We start from the raw sequence: 15,736 nt of genomic DNA on the forward strand, positions 1-15,736 counted from the left end.
TGCGCCCAGAACTGTTTCAAGCCTCCATGTAATGTTCAGAGTTATGTTTCAAATGATATTCCAGAGACCCCATCTGGGGATCTTGACCTGTTACCATGACATTAAAGACGTTTTTTCCAAGTCCAAAGCCCAATCCCTTCACCCACAGACCTTATGATTGTGCAGTTGACTTGTTGCCTGGAACCACACCTCCACGGGGGAGGTTGTTCTCTCATTCAGGTACACAAGGCCATGAAGGAGTATATGGAAGAATCATTGGCAGTCGGGATCATTCACCCATTTTCATCCCCTGCGGGAGCAGGATTTTTCTTTGTGGACAAGAAGGACAAGACTGTATCGATTACCGGGGTCTCAATGAAATAACTGTGAAAAACAGGCACCCTCTTCCTCTCATCTCCACCGCCTTTGAGTTCCTGGAGGGAGCCAAGGTTTTCACCAAACTAGACTTGAGAAATGCGTATGATCTAGTCAGGATAAGGGTGGGGGATAAATGGAAAACAGCATTCAACACATCAACGGGAGATTATGAGTATTTGGTAATGCCTTTTGTACTAACTAACGCTCCAGCTGTTTTCCAGAACTTTATCAATGATGTCTTGCGTGACATGTTGAATGTGTACGTTTTTGTATATTTGGACGATATTTTGATATTCTCCCCGGATGAGGAGACTCACATCATTCATGTCCACTCTGTGTTGCAGCAGTTACTGCAGAATGAACTTTATGTCAAGGCTGAGAAATGTGAGTTCCACAAGGCCTCCGTTTCTTTTCTAGGTTTCGTGCTGGCTCCAGGTGAAATCAAAATGGACCCTTGCAAAGTTGATGCCGTGACTAATTGGCTCCCTCCCACATAACCCAAGGACGTACAAAGGTTCTTAGGGTTCGCAAATTTCTACAGAAAGTTCATTAGAAATTTCAGTTCAATAGCCTCACCTCTGGATGATCTTAGCTCGCCACACAGACCCTTTGTGTGGAACCCGCTTTGTCAGTTAACTTTTCAGAAACTAAAATCGAGCTTTACCTCCGCTCCCATCCTCACTTTACCAGATCCCAAACAGCAGTTTTATGGAGAGGTTGATGCCGGAATAGGAGCAGTGTCCTCCCAGAAATGTCTCAAGGATGGTAACTTACATCCTTGTGCTTATCTCTCTACAAAACTGACTCCAGCCAAGAGAAATTACGACATAGGTGACCGTGAACTGCTGGCTGCCAAGGTGGCTTTGGTGGAGTGGAGGCTCTGCCTGGAAGGGGCTCAGACCCCGTTTTTAGTATGGACAGATCACAAGAACCTTGCGTATCTCAAGTCCGCTAAAAGATTAAATGCTAGGCAGGTTAGATGGGCTCTATTCGTCACAAGATTTAACTTCACATTATCCTACCGACCTGGTTCTAAAAATGGTAAGCCAGATGCTTTATCGCGTATTTTCTGCGTAGAGAATTCTTTGTCCGACCCTAAAACCATTTTGCCCAAGTCATGTTTCATTTCTGCCTTTGTTTGGGACATTGAAACTGCAGTAAAAGAGGCTCTGAAGAACACTCTTAGCCCTGAAGATTGCCCTGAAAACAGGCTTTATGTGGTCCCGACCTTAAGGGGAAGAGTTATCCACTGGGCTCACACGAAGAGGACTGTATTTCACCCATGCATTGCCAAAACGTAATCTGTGGTCGAACAGCGCTTTTGGTGGCCTAATGTTAGACGCGATGTTATCCATTACGTCAATGCTTGCCAGGTATGTGCTGCTAACAAGCCCTCTCGTCAACGTCCTTCTGGGGAATTGCGACCCCTGCCAATGCCACAACGTCCTTGGTCAGACATTTCCGTCGACTTACCGGCCTCCAAAGGAAATACCACCATTCTCACAGTTGTTGACAGGTTCTCTAAGATGGCACACTTCATTGCACTGACGAAACTCCACTCAGCTAAAGAAACTGCCGAGTTGATGATAAACCAGCTATTCAAGTTTCATGGTTTTGAAAAAAATGGACTCAGGTTTCCCGGACGCGGGTCACCGGGGCCCCTCTCTGGAGCCAGGCCTGGAGGTGGGGCTCGAAGGCGAGCGCCTGGTGGCCTGCACCCATCGGGGCCGGCCGGGCGGTGCGAGCTGGGCGTTGGCCGAAGGCGGGGACCTTGGCGATCCGATCCCCGGCTACAGAAGCTGGCTCTCGGGACGTGGAATCTCACCTCTCTGGCAGGGAAGGAGCCTGACCTGGTGTGTGAGGTCGAGAAGTTCCGAGTAGATATAGTCGGACTTATCTCCATGCACAGCTTTGGCTCTGGTACCAGTCCTCTCGAGAGGGGTTGGACTCTCTTCCACGGTGAGAGGCGCCGAGCAGGTCTGGGTATACTTATTGCTCCCCGCCTCGGCGCCTGTACATTGGGGTTCACCCCAGTGGATGAGAGGGTAGCCTCCCTCCGCCTTCGGGTGGGGGGACGGGTCCTGACTGTTTTTTGTGCCTATGCACCAAACAGCAGTTCAGAGTACCCACCCTTTTTGGAGTCCTTGGACGGGGTGCTGGAGAGCGCTCCCGCCGGGGACTCCATCGTTCTGCTGGGGGACTTCAATGCTCACGTGGGCAATGACAGTGAGACCTGGAAGGGCGTGATTGGGAGGAACGGCCCCCCCCGAACGGCCACCCCGAGCAGTGTTCTGTTATTAAACTTCTGTGCTCATCACGGATTGTCCATAACGAACACCATGTTCAAGCATAAGGGTGTCCACACATGCACTTGGCATCAGGACACCCTAGGTCGCAGTTCGATGATCGACTTTGTGGTCGTGTCATCGGACTTGCGGCCGCATGTCTTGGACACTCGGGTGAAGAGAGGGGTGGAGCTGTCAACTGGTCACCACCTGGTGGTGAGTTGGCTCCGATGGTGGGGGAAGATGCCGGTCCGACGTGGCAGGCCCAAATGTATTGTGAGGGTCTGCTGGGAACGTCTGGCGGAATCCCCTGTCAGAAGGAGTTTCGACTCCCACCTCCGACAGAACTTTGCTCATGTTCCGGGGGAGGCGGGGGACATCGAGGCCGAGTGGACCATGTTCCGCGTCTCCATTGCTGAGGCGGCCGACCGGAGCTGTGGCCGTAAGGTGGTTGGTGCCTGTCGTGGTGGCAATCCCCCAACCCGTTGGGTGACACCAACGGTGAGGCATGCCGTCAAGCTGAAGAAGGAGTCCTATCAGGCCTTTTTGGCCTGTGGGACTCCTGAGGCAGCTGATGGGTACCGGCTAGCCAAGCGGAATGCAGCTTTGGTGGTCGCTGAAGCAAAAACTTGAACATGGGAGGAGTTCGGTGAGGCCATGGAGAAAGACTTCCGGACGGCTTCGAGGAAATTCTGGTCCACCATCCGACGTCTCAGGAGGAGGAAGCAGTGCACCATCAACACTGTGTATAGTGGGGATGGGGCACTGCTGACCTCGACTCTGGATGTTGTGAGTCGGTGGGGAGAATACTTCAAATACCTCCTCAATTCCTCCGACACGCCTTCCCACGAGGAAGAAGAGTCTGGGTTCTCTGAGGCGGGCTCTCCTATCTCTGGGGTTGAGGTCACCGAGGTGGTTAAAAAGCTCCTCGGTGGATGAGATTCGCCCGGAGTTCCTAAAGGCTCTGGATGTTGTGGGGCTGTCCTGGTTGACACGCCTCTGCAACATTGCATGGACATCGGGGACAGTGCCTCTGGGTGGTGGTCCCCTTTTTTAAGAAACGGGATTGGAGGGTGTGTTCCAACTAGATGAGGATCACACTCCTCAGCCTCCCTGGTAAGGTCTATTCAGGGGTGCTGGAGAGGAGGGTCCGTCGGGAAGTTGAATCTCTGATTCAGGAGGAGCAGTGTGGTTTTTGTCCTGGCCGTGGAACAGTGGACCAGCTCTACACCTTTGGCAGGGTCCTCGAGGGTGCATTGGAGTTCGCCCAACCAGTCTACATGTGTTTTGTGGACTTGGAGAAGGTGTTCGACCGTGTCCCTCGAGGGGTCCTGTGGGGGGTGCTTCGGGAGTATGGGGTACCAAACCCCCTGATACGAGCTGTCATCCCTGTACGACCGGAGTCAGAGTTTGGTCCGCATATCCGGCAGTAAGTCGGACTCATTTCCAGTGAGGGTTGGACTCCGCCAAGGCTGCCCTTCGTCCCCGATTCTGTTCATAACTTTTATGGACAGAATTTCTAGGCGCAGCCGAGGCGCAAAGGGGTTCCGGTTTGGTGGCCTCAGTATTGCATCTCTGCTTTTTGCAGATGATGTGGTTCTGTTGGCTTCATCAAGCCGTGACCTCCAACTCTCACTGGAGCAGTTCACAGCTGAGTGTGAAGCGGCTGGGATGAGAAGCAGCACCTCCAAATCTGAGACCATGGGTCGGGGATGAGATCCTGCCCCAAGTGGAGGAGCTCAAGTATCTTGGGGTCTTGGAACGGGAGAACAGGCAGATCGGTGCAGCATCTGCAGTGATGCAGATTTTGTATCGATTCGTTGTGGGAAAGAAGGAGCTAAGCCGAAAGGCGAAGCTCTTGATTTACCGGTCGATCTACGTTCCTACCCTCACCTATGGTCACGAGCTGTGGGTCGTGACCAAAAGAACAAGAAACCCGGATACAAGGAGCCGAAATGAGTTTCCTCCGCAGGGTGTCCGGGCTCTCCCTTAAAGATAGGGTGAGAAGCTCGGTCATCCGGGAGGATCTCAGAGTAGAGCCACTGCTCCTCCACATTGAAAGGAGCTAGATGTGGTGGCTGGGGCATCTGATTCGGATGCCTCCCGGACGCCTCGCCTCGCTCGCCTCCCGGGGACGACCCAGGACACGCTGGAGAGACTACATCCTTCGGCTGGCCTGGGAACGCCTCGGGATCCCCCTGGAAGAGATGGATGAAGTGGCTGGGGCGAGGGAAGTCAGGGCGTCCCTGCTAAAGCTACTGCCCCCGTGACCTGACCTCGGATAAGTGGTAGTAAATGGATGGATGGATGGATGGATGGACAATTTGTTATTTTCTGGAAATAAATGCTCTGATTGACAATATTTGTATTTTGAATTTGTCAGTGATGTTAGTAGTTCATAAATGAAAAACTCATAATTTTATTCGAACATGAACTATACTGTAGCTACAAAGAGCAAAACCAGAAAAACTTTTTGCAGTCGTCAATTTTTTTTTAAGCTGTATAAATAAAAGAAGACAAAGGAGGAGATTTATGGATGTGACAAGGAAAGATAGCTGGAGTTAGAGCAATACTGTATATGCAAATATAAAATCTCCCTTTCATAGCCAAGATTGTTGAGAAAGTTATTTTTAATCAACTGAGCAATTTATTGAATTTAAATTGACTTTTTGACAAATTTTAATCAGGTTTCCAAACTCATCACTGTACAGAATCTGCTCTTATCAAACTGCTAAATGATATAAGGTTGAAAAGGTGGTCGGGAAAGGTGTCAATTCTGGTCTTGTTGGACCTCAGTGCGGCTTTTGATACGGTAGATCATAATATACTCCTGAACAGGTTGGAAACGTGGGCAGGACGAAAGGAACAGTCCTTAAATGGTTCAGGTCCTACCTGGAGGAAAGGAGTTATTTTGTAACCATTGGAAGTGTTCAATCTCATCGAATGGCAATTACCTATGGGGTCCCTCAAGGGTCAGTTCTTGGACCACTCCCGTTCAGCCTGTATATGCTACCCTTGGGTCAAATTTTTCATAACTTTAATTTTGACTAACATAGCTAAGCAGATGAGACACAGTTATATCTAGCAGTGTCTCCAGATGACTACAGTTCAATTGTGGTGTTGTGTCACTGTCTGAAACAGATAAATAACTGGATGAGCCAACATTTTCTTCAATTAAACCACAATAAAACTGAGATAATTGTTTTTGGCAATAAAGAAAAGAGTTAGTAAATACCTGAAGTCACTCTCTTTAAAAAGTCTGAATCCTTGTTGTTATGATAGGATAGATTCCGAGCTGACTTTCAACAGTCATATCAAGTCAATTACTAAAACTGCTTTCTACCATCTGAAGAATCCAGAGTGAAGGCTTGCATGTGTCAAGCAGACCAGGAGAAGCTCATCCATGCTTTTATCTCAAGTAGTTCATTCAGAATACTGCAGCTCGGGTCCGGACAAGAACAAAGAGGTCTGAGCATATTACTCCAATTCTAAAGTCTTAACACTGGCTTCCAGTCAGCTTTAAAATAGATTTTAAAGTCCTGCTACTGGTCTATAAATCACCAAACGGTTTAGGTCCTGAATACATGAACGGAATGCTAATGGAATATAAACTCAGTAGGGCTCTGAGATCGACAGACTCAGGTCCAATAGTGGAGCACAGAGTTCAAAGCAAACATGGTGAAGCAGCATTTAGCTATTATGCTACACGCAAATGGAATAAGTTGCCAACAGAAGTAATGTCAGCTCCAAGTGTGCATGTTTTTTAAGACCAGGTTAAAAAATCTTTTCCCTCATGAATTTTAGAGCTTTTCCACTTTTAAATGATATTTCTTGCACAGTATGCTGTTTTAATTTTATATTTTTCTCTTTGTTTTAAATGTTTAGAAGCTGTTTTTTTCTGTTGTTTTTAAATGCTTTTAATCATGTAAAGCACATTGAGTTACCTTGTGTATGAAATGCGCTAGGCGGCACAGTGGCCGACTGGTTAGAGCGTCAGCCTCACAGTTCTGAGGACCCGGGTTCAATCCCCGGCCCCGCCTGGTTGGAGTTTGCATGTTCTCCCCGTGCCTGCGTGGGTTTTCTCCGGGCACTCCGGTTTCCTCCCACATCCCAAAAACATGCATGAATTGGAGACTCTAACTTGCCCGTAGGCATGACTGTGAGTGCAAATGGTTGTTTGTTCCTATGTGCCCTGCGATTGGCTGGCAACCAGTTCAGGCTGTACCCCGCCTCCTGCCCGATGACAGCTGGGATAGGCTCCAGCACGCCCGCGACCCTAGTGAGGAGAAGCAGCTCGGAAAATGGATGGATGGATGGATGAAATGCGCTATATAAACAAATTTGCTTTGCTTTGCAAAGGACAGGGAGGGATGAAAAAGGATGATTCGCTGTTGTGACCCCTGTATATGGTTAAGATGAAAGGGAAATAACATATTCTGTATATGGGTCATTTTAGTGTAGAGTAACTTGGTCAAGTAACAGTAAATATGTACCCGAATTTCATTTTGAAAATCAGGATTTGAACTGGTGGAGCGGTGAATGACTGATTAGCACATCTGCCTCACAGTTCTGAGGACCGGGGTTGAAATCCTGGTCCCGCCTGTGTGGAGTTTGCATGTTCTCCCCGTGCCTGTGTGGGTTTTCTCTGGGTACTCCGGTTTCCTCCCACATCCCAAAAACATGTGTGGTAGGTTGATTGACGAGTATAAATTGCCCGTAGGTATGAATGTGAGTTTGAATGGTTGTTTGTATTCATGTGCTCTGCGATTGGCTGGCGACCAGTTCAGTGTGTACCCCGCCTCTCGCCCAAAGATAGCTGGGCATGCCCGCGACCAGCGTGAGGATAAGCGGTACAGAAAATGGATGGATGGATGATTTGAATCATTGGCAGCTGTTATCATTCAAAAGGTAATAAATGTTTCTAAGAAAATAAAAAATTCTAAAGTAATATTTTTCAAACTTTTATTGCCAAAATGTCTTTACCGTTATGTGTCCCAAATAGTTTCGTGATTTGCATGTTTTCTGAAGATGCTAATAAAAAAATTTTGTGAGATTTTTCTCCTGTTGGTTCATATGATTTTTCCATGAAAACTAACGCAAATACGTCACTGATGGTGGAGTGGTACACTCGCCTGACTTTGGTGCAGGCAGCGTGGGTTCAGTTCCCACTCAGTGACGGTGTGAATGTGAGTGCGCACGGTTGTCCGTGTCTATGTGCCCTGCGAATGGCTGGCGACCAGTTCAGGGTGTAGACCGCCTTTTGCTGCGATAGGCTCCAGCGACCCTAACCAGGATAAGGGGTGTTGAAAATGGATGGACTAATGCAAATGCATCTTTGTGTTTCAGAGTTCCTTTTCTTGGTTCTTTGTCATTCAAACTGTCTTTTCTGTTAATGCCACTGGAGAGAGTCTCATTATGTTGTTGCAATACACCAGAAGGATCTGTGAGCTAAAGTCCCATGATGCGACAGCCATTTTGCATTCACACAATAGCAGACAGCAAAATAAATGGTATTATTTCTGAGATAGCGGCACGGTGGCATTGCCCCTAGGTGTGAATGTGAGTGGGAATGGTTGTCACCATGGTTGTCTTTACCGCTGTACGATTGTATAAATACAAGAGTGCAATGGGTTTAATGAGTAGTTAGGATCATTTATGCACTTGTATCCGCAGTTTGAAGGGAAACATCAATTGTGGAAATCACACGATCTTCATGGAGCTGTCTATATCTTTAACGTAATGCAATTTTGCCTTTACTGTTATAAAAAGCGTGTATTTGAGTGGGCCACCACCATTTGCTCCGTCAGTGGGTTCTATCAACAAAGCTATGGCAGACTTTAAGTTGCGATAAGAGTGATGCACAAGTTCAAACAATTCCAAAGGATGGGTGTTCTTTAAAGTGGCACTAAACAAAAAATGTCATGTAAATTCGACACACCGCAGAGAAGAGTAATGTTAACAAGCTTGCCAAATTTGAATGAATAATAAAAAAAAAAATCACTAAGTACATAAAATCAGGCTACAAAACGTGAATAATAAGGGCCATCTCTCAGCTCTCAGACGCTGTGGGCGTGTCAAATGGATGCACCAAAAGGAATCAAACATACTGAGGCGTGATAGCTTATACAATATAAAATCATATTAGGAGGCTCAACTTACAAACGGAATGGTTATTGTGGACTATAATCATAAAAATAAGCACAAAGTCAATTTACCCTCGTTGTTGATGACATAATGTTACAGTCGAACACGACACCTAATGACAGCGGGATGGTAGGAGGAAGCTCAGGTAGTTAAACAGTCGGCACTGCCACATTCACGAGTATCAAGTTACCCACAAAGCCATGTTGTCTCTGGTGAAAGTTTACAAAACTATCCGTCGTAAAATGAGCACTGCAGAGTCAGGTGGTGGTGTTGATGTTCAGCTCGCCATCTGCGAGTGTCTTCAAAAATTCAATCCATCGCTTTTTTCATTCACTAGTATCAAGTGACTCACAAAGCCATGTTGTCTCTTGTGAAAGTTTACAAAAATATCCGTCATAAAATGCGCACTGCAGTGTCAGGTGGTGGTGTTGATGTTCAGCTCACCATCTGCGTGTTTCTTCAAAAAGTCAATCCATCGCTTTTTTATTCACTAGTATCAAGTGACTCACAAAGCCATGTTGTCTCTGGTGAAAGTTTACAAAACTAGCCGTCGTAAAATACACACTACAGAGTCAGGTGGTGGTGTTGATGTTCAGCTCGCCATCTGTGTGTGTCTTCACAAAGTTAATCCATCGTTTTTTTATTTACTCATTTTTTGGGAGCTTAAAAAATATCACCGAGCTGTTCTGTAAATTGACATGGTGTCGCCATAGTTAGCTTGCTAACTGCACGTTGGAGTGGTAAATGGGTGTTGTTATGGAAGCTTAGCACAGCTAAGTCACAACTGAGCAGCATAGTCAAATGAAACGATGTCACTTTGTCCTTATATAGTGAGGGAGGGAACTCACACTAGAAAGTATACCCCCCACCCCCGGTGTTTTAGCCCCGCCCACAAAATCAGGAACATGCAAACAGTGAAAACGATGCTTCAGCTATATCTCAACAATTCAGCACTATATTATTATGTCTTTGCATATGTTTTCAGCACTTACAGTATCCACCCATCCATCCATTTTCTGAGCCGCTTCTCCTCACTAGGGTTGCGGGCAGCTATCATCGGGCACGAGGCGGGGTACACCCTGAACTGGTTGCCTGCCAATCGCAGGGCACATACAAACAAACAACCATTCACACACACATTCACACCTACGGGCAATTTAGAGTTGTCAATCTACCACGCATGTTTTTGGGATGTGCCCGGAGAAAACCCACCCAGGCACAGGGAGAACATGCAAACTCCACACAGGCGGGTCCGGGATTTGAACCCCAGTCCCCAGAACTGTGAGGCAGATGTGCTAACCAGTCGTCCACCGTGCCTATATTAAACAATGTAACCTTTCTATTTTTAGCACAGGTATATGGTCAGTGACTGAAAGTGACATGCAGACTGCATGTTTGTTTGTGCATGACACACACAAACACAGTCTCTGCCCTCCCTAAGCGTGCTTTAAACTGTTTAATGATACCCAGGGTGTTGTTTACTGTTAAACTAAACACGCAACAAAAACAATTACACACATTTTATATTTAAATACAAAACACGCATCATGATTTTAGAAATTGCCATCTTAATCCTATGTGGGATGTGGGAGGAAACCGGAGTGCCCGGAGAAAACCCAGGCACATGGAGAACATGCAAACTCCATTTGATCACGAGTGGGAATTACCTTCAATGAAGGAATATATATACACAAACTCCATAGTAACACATACAGACAGGTTATATAACAATACTCACCGGCATATATTCTTCCTAATCTGTGAAAAACGAGTTAAATTAATATTTTATCGCGAAGATCAGGTCTATTAGGATTACCAAAAATATGTCTATTTGCTCAATATATATTGTATTTTATTTTGATTTTGTAATATTATTATTTTACTGTTACTAATAAATTTTTTGGTTTTTAAATATTTAAAGTCGAGTTTTGGTAGTTATATTTATCGTATCGGGATTCGGTAATGGTATCGGCAGATACTTACAATCAAAGACTCGTTTATTATTTATCCATCCATCCATTTTCTGAGCCACTTCTCCTCACTAGGGTCGCGGGCGTGCTGGAGCCTATCCCAGCTATCATCGGGCAGGAGGCGGGATACACCCTGAACTGGTTGCCAGCCAATCGCAGGGCACATACAAACAAACAACCATTCGCACTCACACCTAGGGGCAATTTCGAGTCTCCAATTCATGCATGTTTTTGGGATGTGGGAGGAAACCGGAGTGCCCGGAAAAAACCCACGCAGGCACGGGGAGAACATGCAAACTCCACACAGGCGCGGCCAGGGATTGAACCCCGGTCCTCAGAACTATGAGGCTGATGCTCTAACCAGTCGTCCACCGTGCCGTGTTTATTATCCATCCATCCATTTTCTGAGCCACTTCTCCTCACTAGGGTCGCGGGCGTGCTGGAGCCCATCCCAGCCGTCATCGGCCAGGAGGCGGGGTACACCCTGAACTGGTTACCAGCCAATCGCAGGGCACATACAAACAAACAACATTCGCACTCACATTCACACCTACGGGCAATTTAGAGTCCCCAATTAATGCATGTTTTTGGGATGTGGGAGGAAAACGCAGGAACGGGGAGAACATGCAAACTCCACACAGGTGGGGCCGGGGATTGAACCCGGGTCCTCAGAACTGTGAGGCTGACGCTCTAACCAGTCGGCTACCGTGCCGCCTATTGGTAAAATGACTCTACCAAAACAAAAGAGGCTATTGGGAAGTCCCTGTTTTCTCTCTCTTGATGTAGACAATAAGATGTTTTAAGAAACTTGTACTATGCATTCAGATTTTTCATAGTCAAACTAATGTACAAACCCCAATTCCAATGAAGTTGGGACGTGTAAAATCTAAATAAAAACGTAATACAATGATTTGAAAATCCTTTTCAACCTACTGTATATTAAATTGACTACACCACAAAGACATTTAATATATTACTATGGACAGGAAGTGATGTGCTACAGTATATGCAAATGATCAAGATTGTTTTTCTTATTTTTATTTTGCTTTGATTGTCTTATCCTTATCTCACTGTTACTGGATGAAATGAATGAATTTTGACTGATTTAATTATGTATAACTGATACAATGTATTTTTATTTTTTTTCAAATATTCACTCATTTTGAATTTGATGCCTGCAACACATTCCAAAAAAGCTGGGACAGGTGCATGTTTACCACTGTGTTACATCACCTTTCATTTTAACATCACCCAACAAGCGTTTGGGAACTGAAAACGCTAATTGTTGAAGCTTCGTTGGTGAAATTCTTTCCAATTCTTGCTTGAAGTATTACTTATTATCAACTTAGTATTTTGCGCTTAATAATGCGCCACACATTTTCAATGGGAGGCAGGTCTGGACTAAAACTCTTTTACTATGAAGCCACACTGTTGTAACACGTGCAGAATGTGGCTTGGGATGTCCCTGAAAATGACCGTGCTTGGATGGAATCATATGTTGCTCCAAAAGCTGTATGTACCTTTCAGTTTTAATGGTGCCTTCACAGATGTGTAAGATACCCATGTCATGAAGACTAACATACTCCGATACCATCACAGATGCTGGCTTTTGAACTTTGCGCTGATAACAGTCCGGATGGTCCTGTTCTTCTTTGGCCCGGAGGACATAACATCCATGATTTTTCAAAACAATTTGAAATGTGGACTAATGAGACCACAGCACAATTTCCACTTTGTGTCAGTCCATCTCAGATGAGCTTGGGCCCAGAAAAGTCAGCAGCATTTCTCGGTGTTATGGCTTTCGCTTTGCATGGTAGAGTTTTAATTTGCATTTGTAGATGTAGAGATGGATGTGTTAACGGACAATGGTTTTCTGTAGTGTTCCTGAGCCCATGTGGCAATATCCTTTACGCAATGATGCAGGTTTTAAATGCAGTGCCGACTGAGGTATCTAAGGTCACGTTCATTCAGTGTTGTTTTTCAGCCTTGCCACTTCCGTGCAGAGGTTTTATATATATATATATACACACACACACACACACACACACACGTGGACTCAAATCAAATGACTGGGAATCGACCCAAACTTGAGTCATGAATTTAATGACTTTACACTCGACATTATGTTAAAAGCCTTGCAACTTGACTTGGACTTGAACAGCCATGACTCCTGACTTCACTTGGACTTGAATCCATTGAATTGAAAACACTTCCTCCTTTGACCAAAGCACTGAATAACCAACACTTTGTAGCTTTGTCTTTGTGTAGCTATACATACAACTAATTGTTTTACTACAAGAAAATATGATAAATGACTACATAATGCTGAAGGTTTTAATGATAACTTATTAGGTCAATGTGTCCCAAACCTTTTTTTTGCTAATCTGTCGTTAGTTCCTATTATGTTTTTACAGTTAACACCCTGTTGAACACACTCTGGTAGAGGAATTGTCCAAGTGGTCATTCTTTCACACACTACCTAAAGTAATGGTTTATTTAAAACATCCATCCATCCATCCATTTTCTGAGCCACTTCTCCTCACTAGGGTCGCGGGCATGCTGGAGCCTATCCCAGCTGTCATCGGGCAGGAGGCAGGGTACACCCTGAACTGGTTGCCAGCCAATCGCAGGGCACATAGAAACAAACAAATATTCGCACTCACAGTCATGCCTACGGGCAATTTGGAGTCTCCAATTAATGCATGTTTTTGGGATGTGGGAGGAAACCGGAGTGCCCGGAGAAAACCCACGCAGGCACGGGGAGAACATGCAAACTCCACACAGGCGGGGCCGGGGATTGAACCCGGGTCCTCAGAACTGTGAGGCTGGCGCTCTAACCAGTCGCCCACCGTGCCGCCACAGGATGTTAATTATTGAGGAAAAAAAAAAAAAAAAAAAAAAACAACAACAACAACCACTGATTTGCGTGTCACCTAGCTTTGTGAGCGATCATACAAATAGACGGCAGGCCGGCCGTGCGCTGTCTGGGCTTCCTGTACATATCAGTCTGGTTTAGTCAGTGTTCTCAAGAATCAGTCTTGTATTTTTTTTTTCACAGGCAACCATTCGCACTCTTCTCTCTCTCTCTCTCTCTCTCTCGCGCTCTCTCTCTCTCTCTCTCTCTCTCTCTCTCTATATATATATTTGCTTTCCCTCTTTAACACATTGCTACACTAATTGTATCACATCAGTAATTATTTACTACATATCTAGCAGTCTGTAAAAGTGAACGTTTGAATTGCTACAAACAGAAGGCTGGCTGGATGTATATATATATATATATATATATATATAGAGAGAGAGAGAGAGAGAGAGAGAGAGAGAGAGAGAGAGAGAGATAGATAGATAAGATACTAACCTCTACAAAATAAAAACATGGCAGCAGCGTAACGCTGTCCTTTGCCTCCTTTCCGAATTTCAGACGTTCCAGGGTGGTCATTTCGAACTGCTGCTGATCTCTCCCGTTGCCAAGAGACAAGGCGCTGTACTTGATACCCGGGTTTATATTGGCAAAATTCTCTCGTTTTCCTGCAAAATCTTGTCTCGCGCCTGGCAAAATGCTCACTTGATCCTGACGGTGGTCCTGCGTTTCGGCTTCGATTGTCCTAAATGCGTGTATCTGGCACTCTGCAATGGTTCAGTATGGTCGGCATGACGTCCGCCCAAATTCAAACCATTTACATGAAGGAAAGCGCTTCCTCAAGTCCACTGCTCAAATCTGCAAAGCAAGCTGCGTTACTCCCCCGGCTACGCTCCGTTGCCATAGATCGGGTTTGTCAAATTGCAGCTCATGAGCAGCGAGGCACGCACACGCACGTACGCTCGCGTGTGCGCGCGCGTCAACTAAAGTACAACGACAAATCCCCAATCTCAGCAAGCAATAATACAATTTGATACACAGTGGGAGGAAAAAGAATGTGAAACCTCTGGAATTCAGATAAACTACACTTTATAAAACCATTTCAATTCTTCACATCCTTCCATCTATTTTCAACACCACTTATCCTCTTGATGGTCTTGGGAGTGCTGGAGCCTGTTCCAGCCAGGGTTGCCACCTTTCAGAAATGAAAATAAGGGACGCCCACCACCACATTTCGGGGCCATGACCCCAGTGGGAAGGGGCGCCCATAGCAATCTTATATGAACGGATGCGGTTGGATGTTTCGTGGTGGTCGGTGGATCCATAGGCGCAGAATGGCAGCTACACTTCTGTCACACAAGTAGCTTTCAACCACCAGGATGTGACTGTGTCATGCATTATTGTTATATTTTTATTTGTGCCAATTTTTTCACTAAAGGTGTGATCAAGAAAGCAATTATTCATGCAACTTGAAATGCTTTTTTTATTAATGAACACATTCTTTATCATGCAACGCTGTTGTATATAAAGTGATGTGACTTCGGCTGATTAAATCCTTAATTACATGCATTAATAATTTATGTACTATGAGTAAAAAAAAAGCTTTAAAAAAGTGCCACATGCTCACAACTTGGAATCAGTTAAGATCGTCAATGAGATACAGTATGATCTATCACAAAGCAGTTGCACTATACCACTGCTTTTGGAGCAAGGACCTCTGCCTTTGTTCTACCTATAGTCCTTTTTTCAAATATTTTTTTAATCCGGTAGAATCTTTTGATTACGTTTATGTGCACAGTTAGCACTGTTGTAGCCGAGGTTGTGTTTGAGTGGCACACTTGTGTCAGGTTGCCATGTTTTTTTGTTTTGTTTTCATGTAAACGGTCAGTGTTCTTTATTCAGAAAATCAACATCACATCTACATTTTAGGTTGTTTAATGACACAGATTAAATATTTAATAAATGTCATTCACTGCCAGCCTTCCCAGTTAACATGGATATTTGACTTCTAAAGCCGTCAACGGCAGTGAATGTGTTTTTAATATTGATATCTCAATATTTAACATCAGTGTTACTTGGAGCAGTAAACATTCATGAAATCATACATGCATACGATTTAA

At 45.1% G+C, this 15,736-nt stretch overlaps 1 protein-coding gene across 2 annotated transcripts in view; it reads right to left on the bottom strand.

Moving 5' to 3' along the window:
- LOC133489214 (phospholipid phosphatase-related protein type 4-like) overlaps window positions 1-14,687 on the bottom strand; it is a 206,143-nt gene extending 191,456 nt beyond the window's left edge. For both annotated transcript variants that reach the window (XM_061798087.1, XM_061798086.1), the window contains exon 1: window positions 14,115-14,687. In XM_061798087.1, coding sequence (XP_061654071.1) covers window positions 14,115-14,195 — 81 coding nt within the window. In that variant the 5' untranslated portion in view covers window positions 14,196-14,687. The remainder of the gene's footprint in view (window positions 1-14,114) is intronic.
- Between the last annotated feature and the right edge of the window lie 1,049 nt (window positions 14,688-15,736).

The sequence above is a fragment of the Phyllopteryx taeniolatus genome, chromosome 14 (assembly GCF_024500385.1).
Source record: "Phyllopteryx taeniolatus isolate TA_2022b chromosome 14, UOR_Ptae_1.2, whole genome shotgun sequence".
Taxonomy (NCBI): Eukaryota; Metazoa; Chordata; class Actinopteri; order Syngnathiformes; family Syngnathidae; genus Phyllopteryx; species Phyllopteryx taeniolatus.